Source organism: Oncorhynchus mykiss, chromosome 3, assembly GCF_057628025.1.
Source record: "Oncorhynchus mykiss isolate SJ-2025 chromosome 3, ASM5762802v1, whole genome shotgun sequence".
NCBI lineage: Eukaryota > Metazoa > Chordata > Actinopteri > Salmoniformes > Salmonidae > Oncorhynchus > Oncorhynchus mykiss.
In genome coordinates this window covers 28,161,106-28,177,739 of record NC_143024.1, presented here as the reverse complement: position 1 = coordinate 28,177,739, position 16,634 = coordinate 28,161,106, and the positions used below count along the sequence as shown (strand labels likewise).

The 16,634-nt window shown below is 42.9% G+C and overlaps 1 protein-coding gene across 1 annotated transcript; it reads right to left on the bottom strand.

Moving 5' to 3' along the window:
* Positions 1-3,106: 3,106 nt before the first annotated feature.
* Positions 3,107-9,879, bottom strand: LOC100653482 (melanocortin 2 receptor accessory protein 2; the record flags this gene model as incomplete). Its single annotated transcript, NM_001246353.1, is given in 3 exon segments — positions 3,107-3,674; positions 9,034-9,133; positions 9,756-9,879. Coding segments are annotated over 3 exon segments (714 nt in total).
* Between the last annotated feature and the right edge of the window lie 6,755 nt (positions 9,880-16,634).

Here is a 16,634-nt window from a genome sequence, read left to right as displayed (position 1 = left end):
AGCTCCTTAACATGTATTACCATAACATATGACAAGAAATAGGTGGCTGTAGTTATTCATGGCAGCGAAGCATTTTGTTAACCCAGCCCAGGTGTCACAATAATGTTAGGTTTATTCTTCCCTGTTCGAATCCTTAAAATTAGAGGTTTGAAACTGCATCAAACACATCAGGGATTTGAAAGTTCTATTCAAGTTTCTTTTTCACCTGGAGAATCATGTCAGGATGAGCCTGCAGGAAGGTTACCACATGAGGGAGGAGAATGTCTTCCCTGTAACACACAGCGTTGAGATTGCCTGCAATGACAACAAGCTCAGTCCGATGATGCTGTGACACACCGCCCCAGACCATGACGGACCCTCTACCTCCAAATCGATCCCGCTCCAGAGTACAGGCCTCAGTGTAACGCTCATTCCTTTGACGATAAACGCGAATCTGACCATCACCCCTGGTGAAACAAAACCTCAACTCGTCAGTGAAGAGCACTTTTTGCCAGTCCTGTCTGGTCCAGCGACAGTGGGTTTGTGCCCATAGGTGACGTTGTTGCTGGTGATGTCTGGTGAGGACCTGCCTTACAACAGGCCTACATTCCCTCAGTCCAGCCTCTCTCAGCCTATTGCAGACAGTCTGAGCACTGATGGAGGGATTGTGCGTTCCTGGTATAACTCGGGCAGTTGTTGTTACCATCCTGTACCTGTCCCGAAGGTGTGATGTTCGGATGTACCAATCATGTGCAGGTGTTGTTACACGTGGTCTGCCACTGCGAGGACGATCAGCTGTTCATCCTGTCTCCCTGTAGTGCTGTCTTAGGCGTCTCACGGACATTGCAATTTATTGCCCTAGCCACACCTGCAGTTCTCATGCCTCCTTGCAGCATGCCTAAGGCACGTTCACGCAGATGAGCGTTGACCCTGGGCATCTTTATTTTGGTGTTTTTCAGAGTCAGTAGAAAGGCCTCTTTAGTGTCCCAAGTTTTCATAACTGTGACCTTAATTGTCTATCGTCTGTAAGCTGTTAGTGTCTTAAAACCTTTTATAACTAGGGGGCAGTATTTTCATTTTTGGATAAAAATAATAAAAATTCCTGTTTTAAACTGGATATTTTGTCACGACAAGATGCTCGACTATGCATATAATTGACAGCTTTGGATAGAAAACACTCTGACGTTTCCAAAACTGCAAAGATATTGTCTGTGAGTGCAACGGAACTAATGTAACAGGCGAAACCCAGATAAAAATCCAACCAGGAAGTGCCCCATATTTTGAAACCCCTGCATGCCAATGACTCCTTATATGGCTGTGAATGGGCTACGAATGAGCTTACGTATTCCCCAAGGTGTCTACAGCATTGTGACATATTTTTATGCATTTATGTTGAAGAATAGCCGTAAGGGACCACATGATGGCTCCCGCAGAAAATCTTGCGTAAAGTACTGAGGTAGCCATTATTCCAATCGCTTGTAATGAGAAACCAATTGTCCTGACGGATATATTATCGAATAGATATGTGAAAAACACCTTGAGGATTGATTCTAAACAACGTTTGCCATGTTTCTGTCGATATTATGGAGCTAATTTGGAAAAAAGTTCAGCGTTGTAGTGACCGCATTTTCCGGTCGATTTCTAAGCCAAAGGTGAAGAACAAAAGGGAGCTATTTCGCCTACAAACATAATATTTTTGGAAAAAATGAACATTTGCTATCTAACTGGGAGTCTCCTGAGTGAAAACATCCGAAGTTCTTTAAAGGTAAATGATTGAATTTATTTGCTTTTCTTATTTTCGTGAAAATGTTGCCTGTTGCTAGCAGAGCCTAGCATAGCATTATGCCATGATAAACTTACACAAATGTTTGTCTAGCGTTGGCTGTAAAGCATATTTTGAAAATCTGAGATGACTGTGTGTGATTAAAAAAAGGCTAAGCTGTGTCTCAATATATTTCATTTGTGATTTTCATGAATAGGACAATTTTCCAGGGGTATTTATGTCCGCTGCGTTATGCTAATTAGTTTGAGGCGATGATTACGCTCCCGCATGTGGGATGGGTAGTATCAAGAAGTTTAACGACCGTTCCACAGGTGCATGTTCATTAATTGTTTAAGGTTCATTGAACAAGCATGGGTAACAGTGTTTAAACCCTTTACAATGAAGATCTGTGAGGTTATTTGGATTTTTACGAATGATCTTTGTTGAGTTTAGTTTTATTTAGTCACAACCTTCTATAGACTTGGCAGACGAGACTGATGTGACATGTAGGTAAAGCATTGACAGGAGCAACACATGGTATATAAAAAGTTATGTCTATGACAGTTTATAGTGAGGAACAGGTGTACTACAATAAGTACTGAACAAGGACAACACTCAGACTGCTGTTGAATTGAAAACCCAAGAGAAGAGTCTTGCCTTTCTGGTGCATTTTGGTTGTTGTATCAAATTCTCCTTACCTCTTCTGTTGTTGCCATCCCTTTATCTGATTCCTGCAAGGCCTCCACCACTATACAGGGTGACCGAGTGGCGCAGTGGTCTAAGGCACTGCATTGCAGTACTAGAGGCGTCACTACAGTTCCGGGTTCAATCCCGGGATGTATCACAACAGGCTGTCATCGGGGGTCCCATAGAGCGGCGCACAATTGGCCCAGCGTTGTCCGGGTTAGGGGAGGATTTGGCCGGGGTAGGCTGTCATTGTAAATAATATTTTTTTCTTAACTCACTTCCTAGTTAAATAAAGGTTATATTAAAAAAAAATACAACATTCTAATCAACTTGATGAAGCTGGACTTCCAGTTTAGCGTTGAGATGTGATGTCACGTTCTGGCTCTGCGTAGGCAACCTTGTTGACAAAAAGTAGCGCATATCACATATGTATATTTAACTCTGTATTGTTAATTAACATTAAATGTTTATATATTTTGTCTGTACAGTATTTTAGCCTGAACCAAATCTGAACAGAATGAAAATGTCAGGAGGTACAGGATCCATAATAATCCAGAATGTCCTCACAGTGGAGGTGGTGTGGGAAGCTGGAACCACAGCCTACTTAGGAGAGCTTGCACTGTACATGACTGGCACAACACAGAATGTTAGATTAGGACTTATTTGAACCTCCATGGTGGTTCCCCCAGTCAATCCCATGGGAACGACACTCCTCATCTAGGATGATTGGTGGTTCCCCTGGAAGTAGAGGGGACCTTAGTTCATCATGTGATGTGCGCTGTGGGGCCGATGACACTCCCCCTCCATGATGATTGGCGGCTCCCCCAGCAGCAGATCGTCCTCCTCCAGGGTGGAGCTGTGCTCGGAGTTCACAACGTTAGGGATGTTGAAGTGGGACAGGGACATTGCCTCTCTGTGGTCGGTCCGGTTCCCCCCCAACATGGCAGCCCCTTGCAGGGCACAGCTGACACCTACTTCCATCCCCACCACCACCCGCTCCTCTGGGCTGCCTGACCTGCCTCGCCCCGGCCCCTGGACCAGCCCTCTGGGTGCTCCCACAGCTCCTGCCCCAGCTCTAGGCCTGGACCCCCCCTGGGCCTGTTCCTCATTGATGTAGCAGTGGAAGAGGGAGCGGCTGAGGGTGGAGTCCAGTTGTAGGCATGGCCGGTTGTCAGGGTCTGCAGGGGGGCGGAGGTCCTCCACACAGCTGGTCAGACGAACACGCTTCTTACAGGGCTCAGCTCCTCTAGATGGGGGACATTTGAGGACCAAGAGTGTATTAGAAGAGAAATAGGTGTGACTACCTCAAAATTAAAAATAAGATGCCTTAATCAGAATCAAGGAGGATAGGGAGAGAGAAGAAAGAGACATGGATGGTAGGTAAGGGAGGAGAGGGAAGAAAGGACAGGGAGAGGGAAGAAAGAGACATGGATGGTAGGTAAGGGAGGAGAGGGAAGAAAGAGACATGGATGTAGGTAAGAGAGGATAGGGAGAGGGAAGAAAGACATGGATGGTAGGTAAGAGAGGACAGGGAGAGGGAAGAAAGAGACATGGATGGTAGGTAGATGGTATCATGTATTCCCTTTTGGGGCGTATGACTCTTCATTCATGCTCAAACAAACAAGTGTGGATTGAATAATCAATGCATGTTTGGAAAGAGCTGTGTGTTGCGTGTCCGTGCGCTAATTCTGTGTATATTGGCGCTCCTGTGTATATTGGCTCAACACTATATTCCTATCCCCTTAGCGGGTGTCTTTATTTTTTGGCTTTAGCTAAGCTCAGTATATAGCTGCATTGAAGCAGGGCAGAGAGAGAGGAAGAGAGAAAGCTGAGTAAATGGATGGCATGGCGTTGGACTAGAGCGCTGTGGTCAGCAGACCTGGGAGTTTAACAAGCTTGGCCCTGGTGGGGCCCCTTGAGGCCCCCTGACCTCCATTACTGAACACAGCAAGACAATTAGCTCCTCTACTCAGCAGCCAGCACTCATCAGCTCTCACATTCACTTAGGACCTAATAGGCTATGTTTAGTCAGGCAGCCCAATTAAAAAAATTTGCCCCAGTTATTGGCCTTTTGGCCAATCATATCAGATAATTTCACATCAGATCTTATTCAGAGCTGATCTAAATGATAAAACTACCAATTAGTGAAAATAAGATCAGAATTCGGATGCCTGTCTAAACGTAGCCATAAAGAAGAGAAGCCTGATGTGACCTCAACACGCCCATCCACACGCACACAACCATGCACACGCACACACACACACACTGGGCTACAATTGGAAATACAAGATTCAGGGAGACTGATGGGTACCATTTACTCTTTCATTTGTTGTTATAGTCACACACACATAAACAGATTTCCAGCCTTAACTAGTTGGTCCCATTAAATGCATTAACTGCCATCCTGCTTGCTGTGCTGTGGTCCTGCAATAGATAGAGCCTGGGAAGTATCAAAGTAGAGCAGCATGCTGATCAGTCACTGATCCCTGCAGGCTGTTTGTTTTCATCAGCAAGCCAGTGAGGTCTGTCTGGAAGGCAGTGAGGTTTGTCTGTAAAGGATCCCAGAGCTGAGCCTGGCAGAGATACACTCCAGAGGAACAGATACACAGACTCACGGGCAGCAAATGAGAGAGCCGTGACAGCTGCCACGTACACAGTCACAGGGATAAGGGTGGTTCAGAGAGCAGCATAAAACGTTCAGAAAGTTGAGTTGAGAAAGGGAGAGTGGTAAGAGAGAGAGAGAGGGGATGAAGCTTCAAGAGAAATAGAACTCAGACACCGCATGCAAACAGACTGCATCATCACATTGCCGTAAGATAATTTCTATGCAATTGTTGCAATCTATGCACGGCATCACCACAATCAGAATCACACAACATGGAAGTGTTATTAATTATCTTCCAGCCACATGTCAGGTGTGTAACAACAGGCTACATCCCACAACGGTATTATAAATCAAATCACCAATAGCAACATAATACATAAAACATGATAGGTAACACTTTATTTGACACCCAGAATCATAACAGGTTATGACAAGGTAGACCTGTTGTGTTATTTTATGGCTGGTTATGACACATACACAAGAGTGTCAAAACCCACAAAACCTACCACACGAGGCAAAACATTCCATTATACCATATGCTACTTGTCAACAGTGTTTTTATGTTATATATACAGTACAGTACCAGTCAAAAGTTTGGACACACGTACTCATTCAAGGGTTTTTCTTTATTTTTACATTGTAGAATAATAGTGAAGCCATCAAAACTATGAAATAACACATATGAATCATGTAGTAACCAAAAAAAGTGTTTTACAAATCTAAATATATTGATATTTGAGATTCTTCAAAGTAGCCACCCTTTGCCTTGATGACAGCTTTGCACACTCTTGGCATTCTCTCAGCCAGCTTCACCTGGAATGCTTTTCAAAGAGTCTTGAATGAGTTCCCACATATGCTGAGCACTTATTGGCTGTCTTTCCTTCACTCTGCGGTCCAACTCATCCCAAACCATCTCAATTGGGTTGAGGTTGGGTGATTGTGGAGTCCAGGTCATCTGAAGCAGCACTCCATCACTCTTCTTGGTCAAATAGCCCTTACACAGCTTGGAGGTGTGTTGGGTCATTGTCCTGCTGAAAAACAAAATGATAGACTCACTAAGCGCAAAGCAGATGGGATGGCGTATTTCTGCAGAATGCTGGGGTAGCCATGCTGGTTAAGTATGCCTTGCATTCTAAAGAAATCACTTACAGTGTCACCAGCAAAGCACCCCCAACACCATCACACCTCCTCATCCATGCTTCACGATGGGAACCATACATGCAAAGATCATCAGTCCACCTACTCTGCATCCCACAAAGACCAAAAGTCGCAAATTTGGACTCATCAGACCAAAGGACAGATTTCCACTGGTCTAATGTCCATTGCTCATATTTCTTTGCCCAAGCAAGTCTCTTCTTATTGGTGTCCTTTAGTAGTGGTTTCTTTGCAGCAATTGAACCATGAAGGCCTGATTCACGCAGTCTCCTCTGAACAGTTGACATTGAGATGTGTCTGTTACTTGAACTCTGTGAAGCATTTATTTGGGCTGCAATCTGAGGTGCAGTTAACTCTAATCCACTTATCCTCTGCAGCAGAGGTATCTCTGGGTCTTCCTTTCCTGTGGCGATCCTCATTAGAGCCAGTTCCATCATAGCACTTGACGGTTTTTGCGACTGCTTTGAAGAAACTTTCAAAGTTCTTGAAATATTCCAGATTGTCTTTTCTCTTTGCTTATTTGAGCTGTTCTTGCCATAATATTATGGACTTGGTCTTTTACCAAATAGGGCTATGTTCTCTATACCCCCCTAACTTGTCACAACACAACTGAATGGCTCAAACGCATTAAGAAGGAAAGAAATTCCACAAATGAACTTTTAACAAGGCACACCTGTTAATTGAAATGCATTCCAGGTGACTACCTCATGAAGCTGGTTGAGAGAATGCCAACAGTGTGCAAAGCTGTCATCAAGGCAAAGGGTGGCTACTTTGATTAATCTCAAATATTAACTATATTTTGATTTGTTTAACACTTTTTGTTTACTACATGATTCCATGTGTTATTTCATAGTTTTGATATCTTCACTATTATTCTACAATGTAGAAATTTGTAAAAAATAAAGAAAAACTCTTGAATGAGTAGGTGTATCCAAACTTTTGACTGGTACTTTATATATATTTATTTATTTATTAACGTTGTTAAATTATTATTGTAATTGCACACACATTGATGTCAGACATGCACCTACTCCAATGCTCTGTTGTTGACAGGGATGAATGCAGGAGCAGATTTCAGGAGCAGGACAATACACCCTCTTTTGGACTGATGACTGATATAAGGGCCTGTAAGTGATGGTCTTATCTGGCTTATATGACAATGATGGTCATAATGCTTCTTGACTTTGTCATAAAGTGTATTGTCTTAGTCCATGTAAAGTGACACAGGATGGTCATAATGCTTCATGACAGAGTCATAAAGTGTATTGTCTTAGTCCATGTAAAGTGACACAGGATGGTCATAATGCTTCATGACAGAGTCATAAAGTGTATTGTCTTAGTCCATGTAAAGTGACACAGGATGGTCATAATGCTTCATGACAGAGTCATAAAGTGTATTGTCTTAGTCCATGTAAAGTGACACAGGATGGTCATAATGCTTCATGACAGTGCCATAAAGTTGTATTTTCTACAAGTTATTTAAAATATGATGAAAAAAAATAACTGTAAAGAATTAATTACAACAAAAACAAAGGATATAAGAGACAAACTTTCAAATGAAAGGAAACTTTTTGACAGAAAAAAAACCTAATTTGAATAAATTTAGGTTCTCACACTCTTATGTGGGTGTCATAACCAGCCATAAAAAAACACAATATATGTCACAACAGGTGTAAATATGGGTCATGACAGTGTTATGACCATATTGTGACAAGTTATGTCAGCTCTTATGACATCATGACAGTGTTATGACCATATTATGACAAGTTATGTCAGCTCTTATGACATCATGACATGACAGTGTTATGACCATATTATGACAAGTTATGTCAGCTCTTATGACATCATGACAGTGTTATGACCGTGTAATAGTATGTTACGACACTGGGTGTTAAGTGAAGCGTTACCACATAATTGCATAAATGTATAAACATCATAAACGTTGACCTTGTAGTTTTTCAAGTAAATGTATTGACCTGTCAAAAAAATGTCTTGATGTTTCCCATAAACACATAGTTGAAAGCTCTTGTTCCACAGATGAGCTGCAGCGGTGCGGCTCGCCTACCATTGAAGTGATTGGACTTCCACCAGAACGCATTTTGTTTGTACAAGGCTAGAGAGAGAAACAGGGCTTTGTGGGAGGGGGACGAGAGGGAGGGACCACCAAGGGAGAGATCTCTGACTGAAAAGAAGAAAGAAAGAAGGATCAAAGCAGAGCGTACAGTCAGAAAAAAAAGAGGTAGCTGACAGAGAGAGAGAGAGAGAGAGAGAGAGAGAGCGCGAGAGAGAGAGAACAGTGTGCAAATGAGACATATGCTACAACCATGGATAAAAAGGAAGAGGGCTTCTGATAATCAGAATCCTTTACTAAGATGGCATCAAACATCAGAGTGCACTGAGACTGGGAGGGAGAATTGTCTCATGTACATAGAGGAAAACCAAGAGACACTCTGAACCAGGCGCTCTCTGTGGTGCTGAAGAAGAACTAACCACAGCCTGTGTAAGGCTCTGCCACTAACACACCTGGTGCTGTCCATGGTGCTGAAAGGAAAGTACCACAAAACTTGGAATATGAACAGCCACACTGCCAATGTTATTTACCTGGTGTAATAAATAATTGTGCATGCTAAGAAACTGTCCATGCTGCTGAACCACCACTAATAAGCATGGTGCTATCCATGGTCCTAAAAGCACTATGAAACTTGGAACATGGACCAGTCACACTGTCTGCCATTTACCTACTGTGGAAAATAATTGTGCACATGTTAAGAGACACTGGAAGTTGGTGGATTGCTAAGTAATTCATTTGATTGACATGTGATGGCTGGTTGATAAGGAGACTCACTCAGGATGTGGAGCTCCTGTCTTGGTGAGAAGCGTCAGGACAAAGAACATGAAGATGACAAAGACAGCCAGGCCCACCCAGAAGCCTATCACGATGGAGTCTGCAACACAACAAGACTTGATTGACAGCTCAAATATTTTTTTTTAGTTCCAATGTATAGTAGTAGGTCATTATATCTACAGCATGACAAAAACAACATTATTTTAAGCACAATGAGATGGAGAGGCGGGAAGAGAGAGAGGGGAGGGCTATGAAAATGTATTATGTCTAGACGGGGTGACATTGATTGGTGTATGTTATTCTAGAGGAAAAATAAAGTTATTGATTGTGTATGTGTCTAATGTTAAAAGACTGACACACATGCAGGCCAAAACAAGGAACCCCCTTACTCAGACACTCAGCACTGACATGCTTATATTACTCTGCAGGGTTTACAGTCCAAGGCAGTCCCCCCCTCCTCTCTCTCCATAGCTCTCATAAACCACACACACCCTCTACCTATTTGTCATTATGAAGAATATCTGCTATACTTAACTTTAACTTCTAGCCAGAAATATGAATGTGATGCAATGAGCCATGACAATTCTCACGTATAAATACATGCACACATGATTTAAGCACAGTTCATTTCTACAATAAAGTCATGCATGCGTAACGCAGAGAAAATGGGTGAAAGGGGTGGAGGGGCAGCACAGGACTGTAAACTGAGATCCTGTACTTACATCGGTGCGCTTTCAGTCCCTCGAACGAAACAGGCTCATCATCGTCGTAATATTCATACGTCCACTTGTAGTCCGGGTCCGGAGCGTTTCCGCCTGATAGATTTGAGTGGTTAAACTCAGACATCTCCAAATAGATCCAAGAGCGCAGGCAGACTAAAGAAAAACCAAAAAGGCGAACGTTAAGTGAGACAGTTTTAATCCCCAACACCAATAAAATAAAATAAATCTAGCGAAGTAGACGAGGATTTCTGGAATTGACTCTCCGTTCAATAACACGGTTATTATATGAGGCATACTAAACTTCACCACACGCAGCTATGTGCTTACACGGTGCGCTCTCTCTCTCTCTCTCTGGATTCGGAACGAGGGTGCGCCTGTCCATCGACATCATCTTGAATTGCTTTCGGACTCGTGCGCTTGGCTTGGATGCGCAGAGCAATAATGAGTGGGACGGTGAAATGGAGAGCGGTAGGTAGGATATGTGGCCTACACTTTTTTAGAAAAAAATGGACTGCGATGTGGAGTGATCTTATCCATCAATGAAAATATTTATGCAAAGGCACTAGTGGCTTTAAAGATGTTCTGGATCTGTGTTTTCGAATACTGTCAATAATCCATCATGTTCAAAGGTCAAACATATGCTATTGTATTGTCACGAAGCCAGAGTGAAATTAAAGCAGCAGAATCCAGTCTATTACTCATCTAAGGTTCAGCAGTTAATTAATCAGTGGATGTTTGAAAGGGATATTTCAGAAGAGACATTTAATTCATCACTATTTGTTTATCATTGTCTTATGTAGGGATTAAATATTCCCCAGGCAGTGAAGATGAACTGAATTGATGCACAATACACTATACAAGCAAGGGCTTTTGGAGATATTAAGCTGAATATGTTGAGCTGAAAATGGAACAATCACTTTAACATTGGTGTAGGCCTATCATTGAAGCGCATGTAAAAGATGCACAAAAAAAAAACAATTTGAAAAAGATCAATCTAGAAGAAAATATGTTTACACTGGGTAAACTCACATTGCAGTTACAGTAAGATAGCAATTTTCATTTTGAATGCTGAACCATAATGGCCTTGGGCTGATCATTATAGTACATTCTTAACCCTGGGGCAACTTGTCCATGCCTCTAGAGGGTCAAGACTAAAGAGAAATCCCTACGTCTGAAATGATCAACAGCATAACCTACCTAAGCAACTTCTCAAAGATAATGAGGAGACATTTATCAAAGCAGCCACATATACAAAACAGTTACTGTAGGCAATATGAAAGAAACACTTAGTAAATGCTCTGGTCCCCTTTTACAGTTCAAATATGCCAGCAGATTATAGACTATATCTGCCTAACATGGCTATTCTGGCTATTCTGTATGTGTGTAACCCTGTGTGATCTGCTGTGTGAATGGCAGGTCAGGTGTGCTATTCTATTGAGTCATCCTTCCAGACCTGCAGGCCAGTGTTTAGCTCTTATTAACCAGAGCTCAGGGAACAGAAACCACACACACACACACACACACACACTCTGCTACAGCTAATTGGACCACAGGACAACAGTACCATAAAATTGTACAATGCACCAGGGATATGGATCTCGTAGGTAAGCCCTGAGCTGAATATTTAATTAGATTCACAAAGAAATGGTGTGTTACATAACTAGTTATAGACTACTCTGTTAACCATGCTAGTTAAATATGACCTTCAGGAGAAAACATGTGGATCAGGGTTTTCTGGGCCGTTTTGATACTCTTTCATGACCAATAGCACATAGAGAATGATTGCACTGTAGGCGGCCTAGTAACCATTCTGACCTCTCCCTCTCATTATACGATTCTGGGTTTTGTTGTATCTGATACAATCAGTGTTTGATTGCTGATCCACAGGCGTCATCAGCGCAGTCCACCTCTCACTGGACTTTTCAACTCCTATCCAGGAACGCCCTGAACATGGTGCGTTGACAGTAATTGGCCAAATCACTGCTCACCTGTGGATGGCTTCCAGCTCGGTGCAGATCTTTTCTACCACAATAACTAGAAAAAGGCCTTTTCAGCAGCACTTACTAGGTGCTATAACGCAGATCTTCTGTCCCTTTCTTTGATGCCCAGAGCGGAAAGCAGTCTCCATGTTGATTAGGCAGGGAAGCCATGCCAGCCAAATTTAACTGGGTAAACCCAGACACTCCATACCTTCCCTCGCATCTTATCTGCCAGGATGTCATACTTTCTCTTCTTGTGCTGGTATGCTTCCACACACCTCTCTGAGGGTACTGTGAGTTCCACAGTCACCAGCCTTTTCTCCTTCATCATATGATGATGTCTGGATGGAGAGTGGTGACAGCCATGTCAGAGAGGAAGATCAGCTTTCTGTCTAGGTCAGCACGCATCTACCACAATCTTGCATCTTTGGCTTGTTCCAGGATCCTGTCCTTCCTGGGTCTGACTACTTCTGCTTCCCGTGGCCTGACTAAGTTGATGTGGTGGCCTTTGTTGGTGGGAGTCCTATTTTTCCTCTGTTGATTCTCGAGGATCATGGCCAATTCCCTTAAAACTTGGTCGTGCCTCCATCTGAATTTGCCTAGGGGGAGGGCAAGAGTACACTATGTTAAAACATTCTCCATGGTGCCAAGTTTGTTGCAGAGAGAGAGGTTTGGGTTTTCAGCGAGGCCCCACCTGTGTAAGTTAGTGAGGGACGGGAGCACGTCATAGACAGATCTGAACAGGAACAGGATTCTGTCGGGATCCATCCTCCACAGCTCACCCAAAGAGACTCCAGGCTCCCAACCTCACTGCTTTGGCCCTTCTCTGATCCTTCATCTGCCTGACTTCCTGCTGCACCAGGTGCCTCCTTTCAGTGGTGTTGGCTTTGGCCCAGCATGTGGTCTTCGTTGATTCAAGGCCCTGTCTATATTGGCAGATATTCCCCTCTTTTTGCCAGCAGCACACCACCCTGCATCCCACTGCTGGCTTGCCTCTGAAGCTAAGCAGGGTTGGTCCTGGCTGCTCCCTGGGTGCAAGACCAGATGCTGGTGGAAGTGGTGTTGGAGGGCCAGTACGAGGCACTCTTTCCTCTTGTCTATTAAAATATCCCAATGTCTCAGGGCAGTGATTGGGGACATTGCCCTGTGTAGGGTGCCGTCTTTCGGATGGGACGTTAATCAAGTGTCCGGACTCACTAAAGATCCCATGGTACTCATTGTAAGAGAAGGGGTGTTAACCCCGGTGTCCTGGGTAAATTCCCAATCTGGCCCTCATACCATCATGGCCACCTAATCATCCCCAGCTTCCAATTGGCTCATTCATCCCCCCTCCTCTCCCCAGTAACTCTTCCCCAGGTCATTGCTGTAAATGAGAATGTTTGCTCAGTCAACATACCTGGTAAAATAACATACCTGGTAAAATATACTACACAAATGTCACCTTGCTTCAGCCTGTTTGACGGCTTTGGTGGCAGACCACTTTCTTTGTGTCCTGAAATCAATCATGGCACCTTGTATTTTCAGGTCTTTGGGGTCCCTGAGGATCATCACCAGCCGGTCTTTACCACTTTGAATCCTACCAGTGATGAGATTGGTAGTTGAAGCTTTGCTATTCTACTGTACAGGCCCACACATGAGAAGCTCAGGGGCACGCCAAGCCATCTGCGTAGGTCTCGGTTCGCAATTCTCTCTAGTGCCTGTTGCTAATGAGGTGACCTCATACAGGGTTAGCGGCCAGGTAATTCGGGAGAGGACACTGTGCTGGTACATCCAGCACAGTGTACATGTGGTTCTTTTGTCCATTAGGGTCTAGTCAAATAACTTTCCCTGGCACTTGACGGGGTTATTGACGAATTATGGATTTTTCTCTCTCTGGATCGTCATGCTGAACCTGTCTGTCACCTTTCCTTGTCTTTCTGTCACCTTTCCTTATCACCATGCTTCTCGAATTGCAAGGTTTATTAATCAAAAGTAAAACATTACATTTAGTAAAATGTTTCAAGCATTCAGCATAGTTAAACATGATTACTGTCAGTTATTGTGAATCATTCTTTGCAACACAATACATTCAATAAACTGTTGAAACAAGATTAATTTTGTTACTCAGGGTTCCTTTGTTTCTCTGCTACAGAAAGAACAACAGGAAAACCTGCTTTAGCTATAGACCCATCATTTTAAGTGTTCAGCAAAGCCTCTCACCCTCTCCTGCTGGTCACAACTGCACTAAGCCAGAGGGGGAGTCGTGTCATCAAATACCTAATTCAGTGGGATGAGGCCTCAGGTGGAGTAAACCTTTCTTGTCTCCTCTGATAAAAGCCACTTCTTTTGAAGATGAGGATGTGTACTGGGGCTAGGCTGCTGTTTTGTGGAACTCACACATGGAGGGGATTGCAATTAAAAGACAAATGAAGCAGGGATCAAGCTCCACATCACTGGGGAGTGGTGGTCGTGTATTTCAAAATGATGAATAATTCTGTGTGTAATAGCTCACATGAACTCATGTCCAAAGTGGATCAGACATATCATTAAAGGAAGCAGCTCAATAAAACATGCATCTGGTCTAATGGATTCTCTCTAAAGATACTCTTCTCCACTATGTCACGTCAGCTGTACGTTGAAGTGGACGGATCTGGGGAGCACTAAACTGAATGTTAAGGGGCCAGTATTGATTGATTGGCCAGTATTGATTGATTGATTTTCTCCATAACAAACTTCTCTCTAACCCAGAAAAACAGATATAATTCACCATTTAAGTACCGGCGATACCAAAAGCTATATTTACATGTTCTTTGCTACATTGTTTCCACATTGCAGCAGCAGACAATGAGCCTACAAGGTTGACGCCTGGAGCAGTGATAAAAACACATTTTATATAAGTTAGTTCTAAAAATGTAATTAGTCAAATTAAATAAAAAGGATGTGAAGCACATAAAATAAAAAAATATAGGATATATAGATAGGATATATAGGATATATTGATAGGATATATTGATAGGATATATAGGATATATAGGATATATTGATAGGATATATAGGATATATTGATAGGATATTGATAAGATACAGTGGGACAAAAAAGTATTTAGTCAGCCACCAATTGTGCAAGTTCTCACACTTAAAAAGATGAGGCCTGTAATTTTCATCATAGGTACACTTCAACTATGACAGACAAAATGAGAAGGAAATAAATCCAGAAAATCACATTGTAGGATTTTTTATGAATTTATTTGCAAATTATGGTGGGAAATAAGTATTTGGTCACCTACAAACAAGCAAGATTTCTGGCTCTCACAGACCTGTAACTTCTTCTTTAAGAGGCTCCTCTGTCCTCCACTCGTTACCTGTATTAATGGCACCTGTTTGAACTTGTTATCAGTATAAAAGACTGTCCACAACCTCAAACAGTCACACTCCAAACTCCACTATGGAAGAAATCAACTGTGGGAGCAATTATTAGGAAATGGAAGACATACAAGCCCACTGATAATCTCCCTCGAAATGATCACAAGAACAGTGAGCAAAAATCCCAGAACCACACGGGGGGACCTAGTGAATGACCTGCAGAGAGCTGGGACCAAAGTAACAAAGCCTACCATCAGTAACACACTACACCGCCAGGGACTCAAATCCTGCAGTGCCAGACGTGTCCCCCTGCTTAAGTCAGTACATGTCCAGGCCCGTCTGAAATTGGCTAGAGAGCATTTGGATGATCCAGAAGAAGATTGGGAGAATGTCATATGGTCAGATGAAACTAAAAAATGACTTTTTGGTAAAAACTCAACTCTGAGTTGCATCCAAAGAGCATCCAAAGAACACCATACCTACTGTGAAGCATGGGGGTGGAAACATCATGCTTTGGGGCTGTTTTTCTGCAAAGGGACCAGGACGACTGATCCGTGTAAAGGAAAGAATGAATGGGGCCATGTATCGTGAGATTTTGAGTGAAAACCTCCTTCCATCAGCAAGGGCATTGAAGATGAAACGTGGCTGGGTCTTTCAGCATGACAATGATCCCAAACACACCGCCCGGGCAACGAAGGAGTGGCTTCGTAAGAAGCATTTCAAGGTCCTGGAGTGGCCTAGCCAGTCTCCAGATCTCAACCCCATAGAAAATCTTTGGAGGGAGTTGAAAGTCCGTGTTGCCCAGCAACAGCCCCAAAACATCACTGCTCTAGAGGAGATCTGCATGGAGGAATGGGCCAAAATACCAGCAACAGTGTGTGAAAACCTTGTGAAAACGTTTGACCTCTGTCATTGCCAACAAAGGGTATATAACAAAGTATTGAGATAAACTTTTGTTATTGACCAAATACTTATTTTCCACCATAATCTGCAAATAAATTCATAAAAAATCCTACAATGTGATTTTGTTTTCTAATTTTGTCTGTCATAGTTGAAGTGTACCTATGATGAAAATTACAGGCCTCTCATCTTTTTAAGTGGGAGAACTTGCACAATTGGTGGCTAACTAAATACTTTTTTGCCCCACTGTATATAGGATATTGATAGGATATGTAGTATATTGATAGGATATGCAGGATACTGATGGGATATGCAGGATACTGATAGGATATGCAGGATATGAATCAACAGACTCATTTGTATTTTCTTTCACCTATACAGTGAATGGAGGCTTGTAATGCCCAAGCCAGATCAAGCTATGCAGCAGCAGGTATTAGAGGTGGTGATGGTGAGTAATGTTAGTGGTGGAGGTGGCAGACGACAGATAGTGAGTGGCACTCCAGTCTCAAGCACCACTCTGTGTGTCAGGTACTGGTACTCTCCTCACCCCTACACAATTCTCCTCAGCTTTCAGTCAATCATAGAGCTGCTGCTGCCAGACTGGATAGGGGCTTTCTCACCTGTCTGGAACAACATGCTATTTGCACTACATATGTCA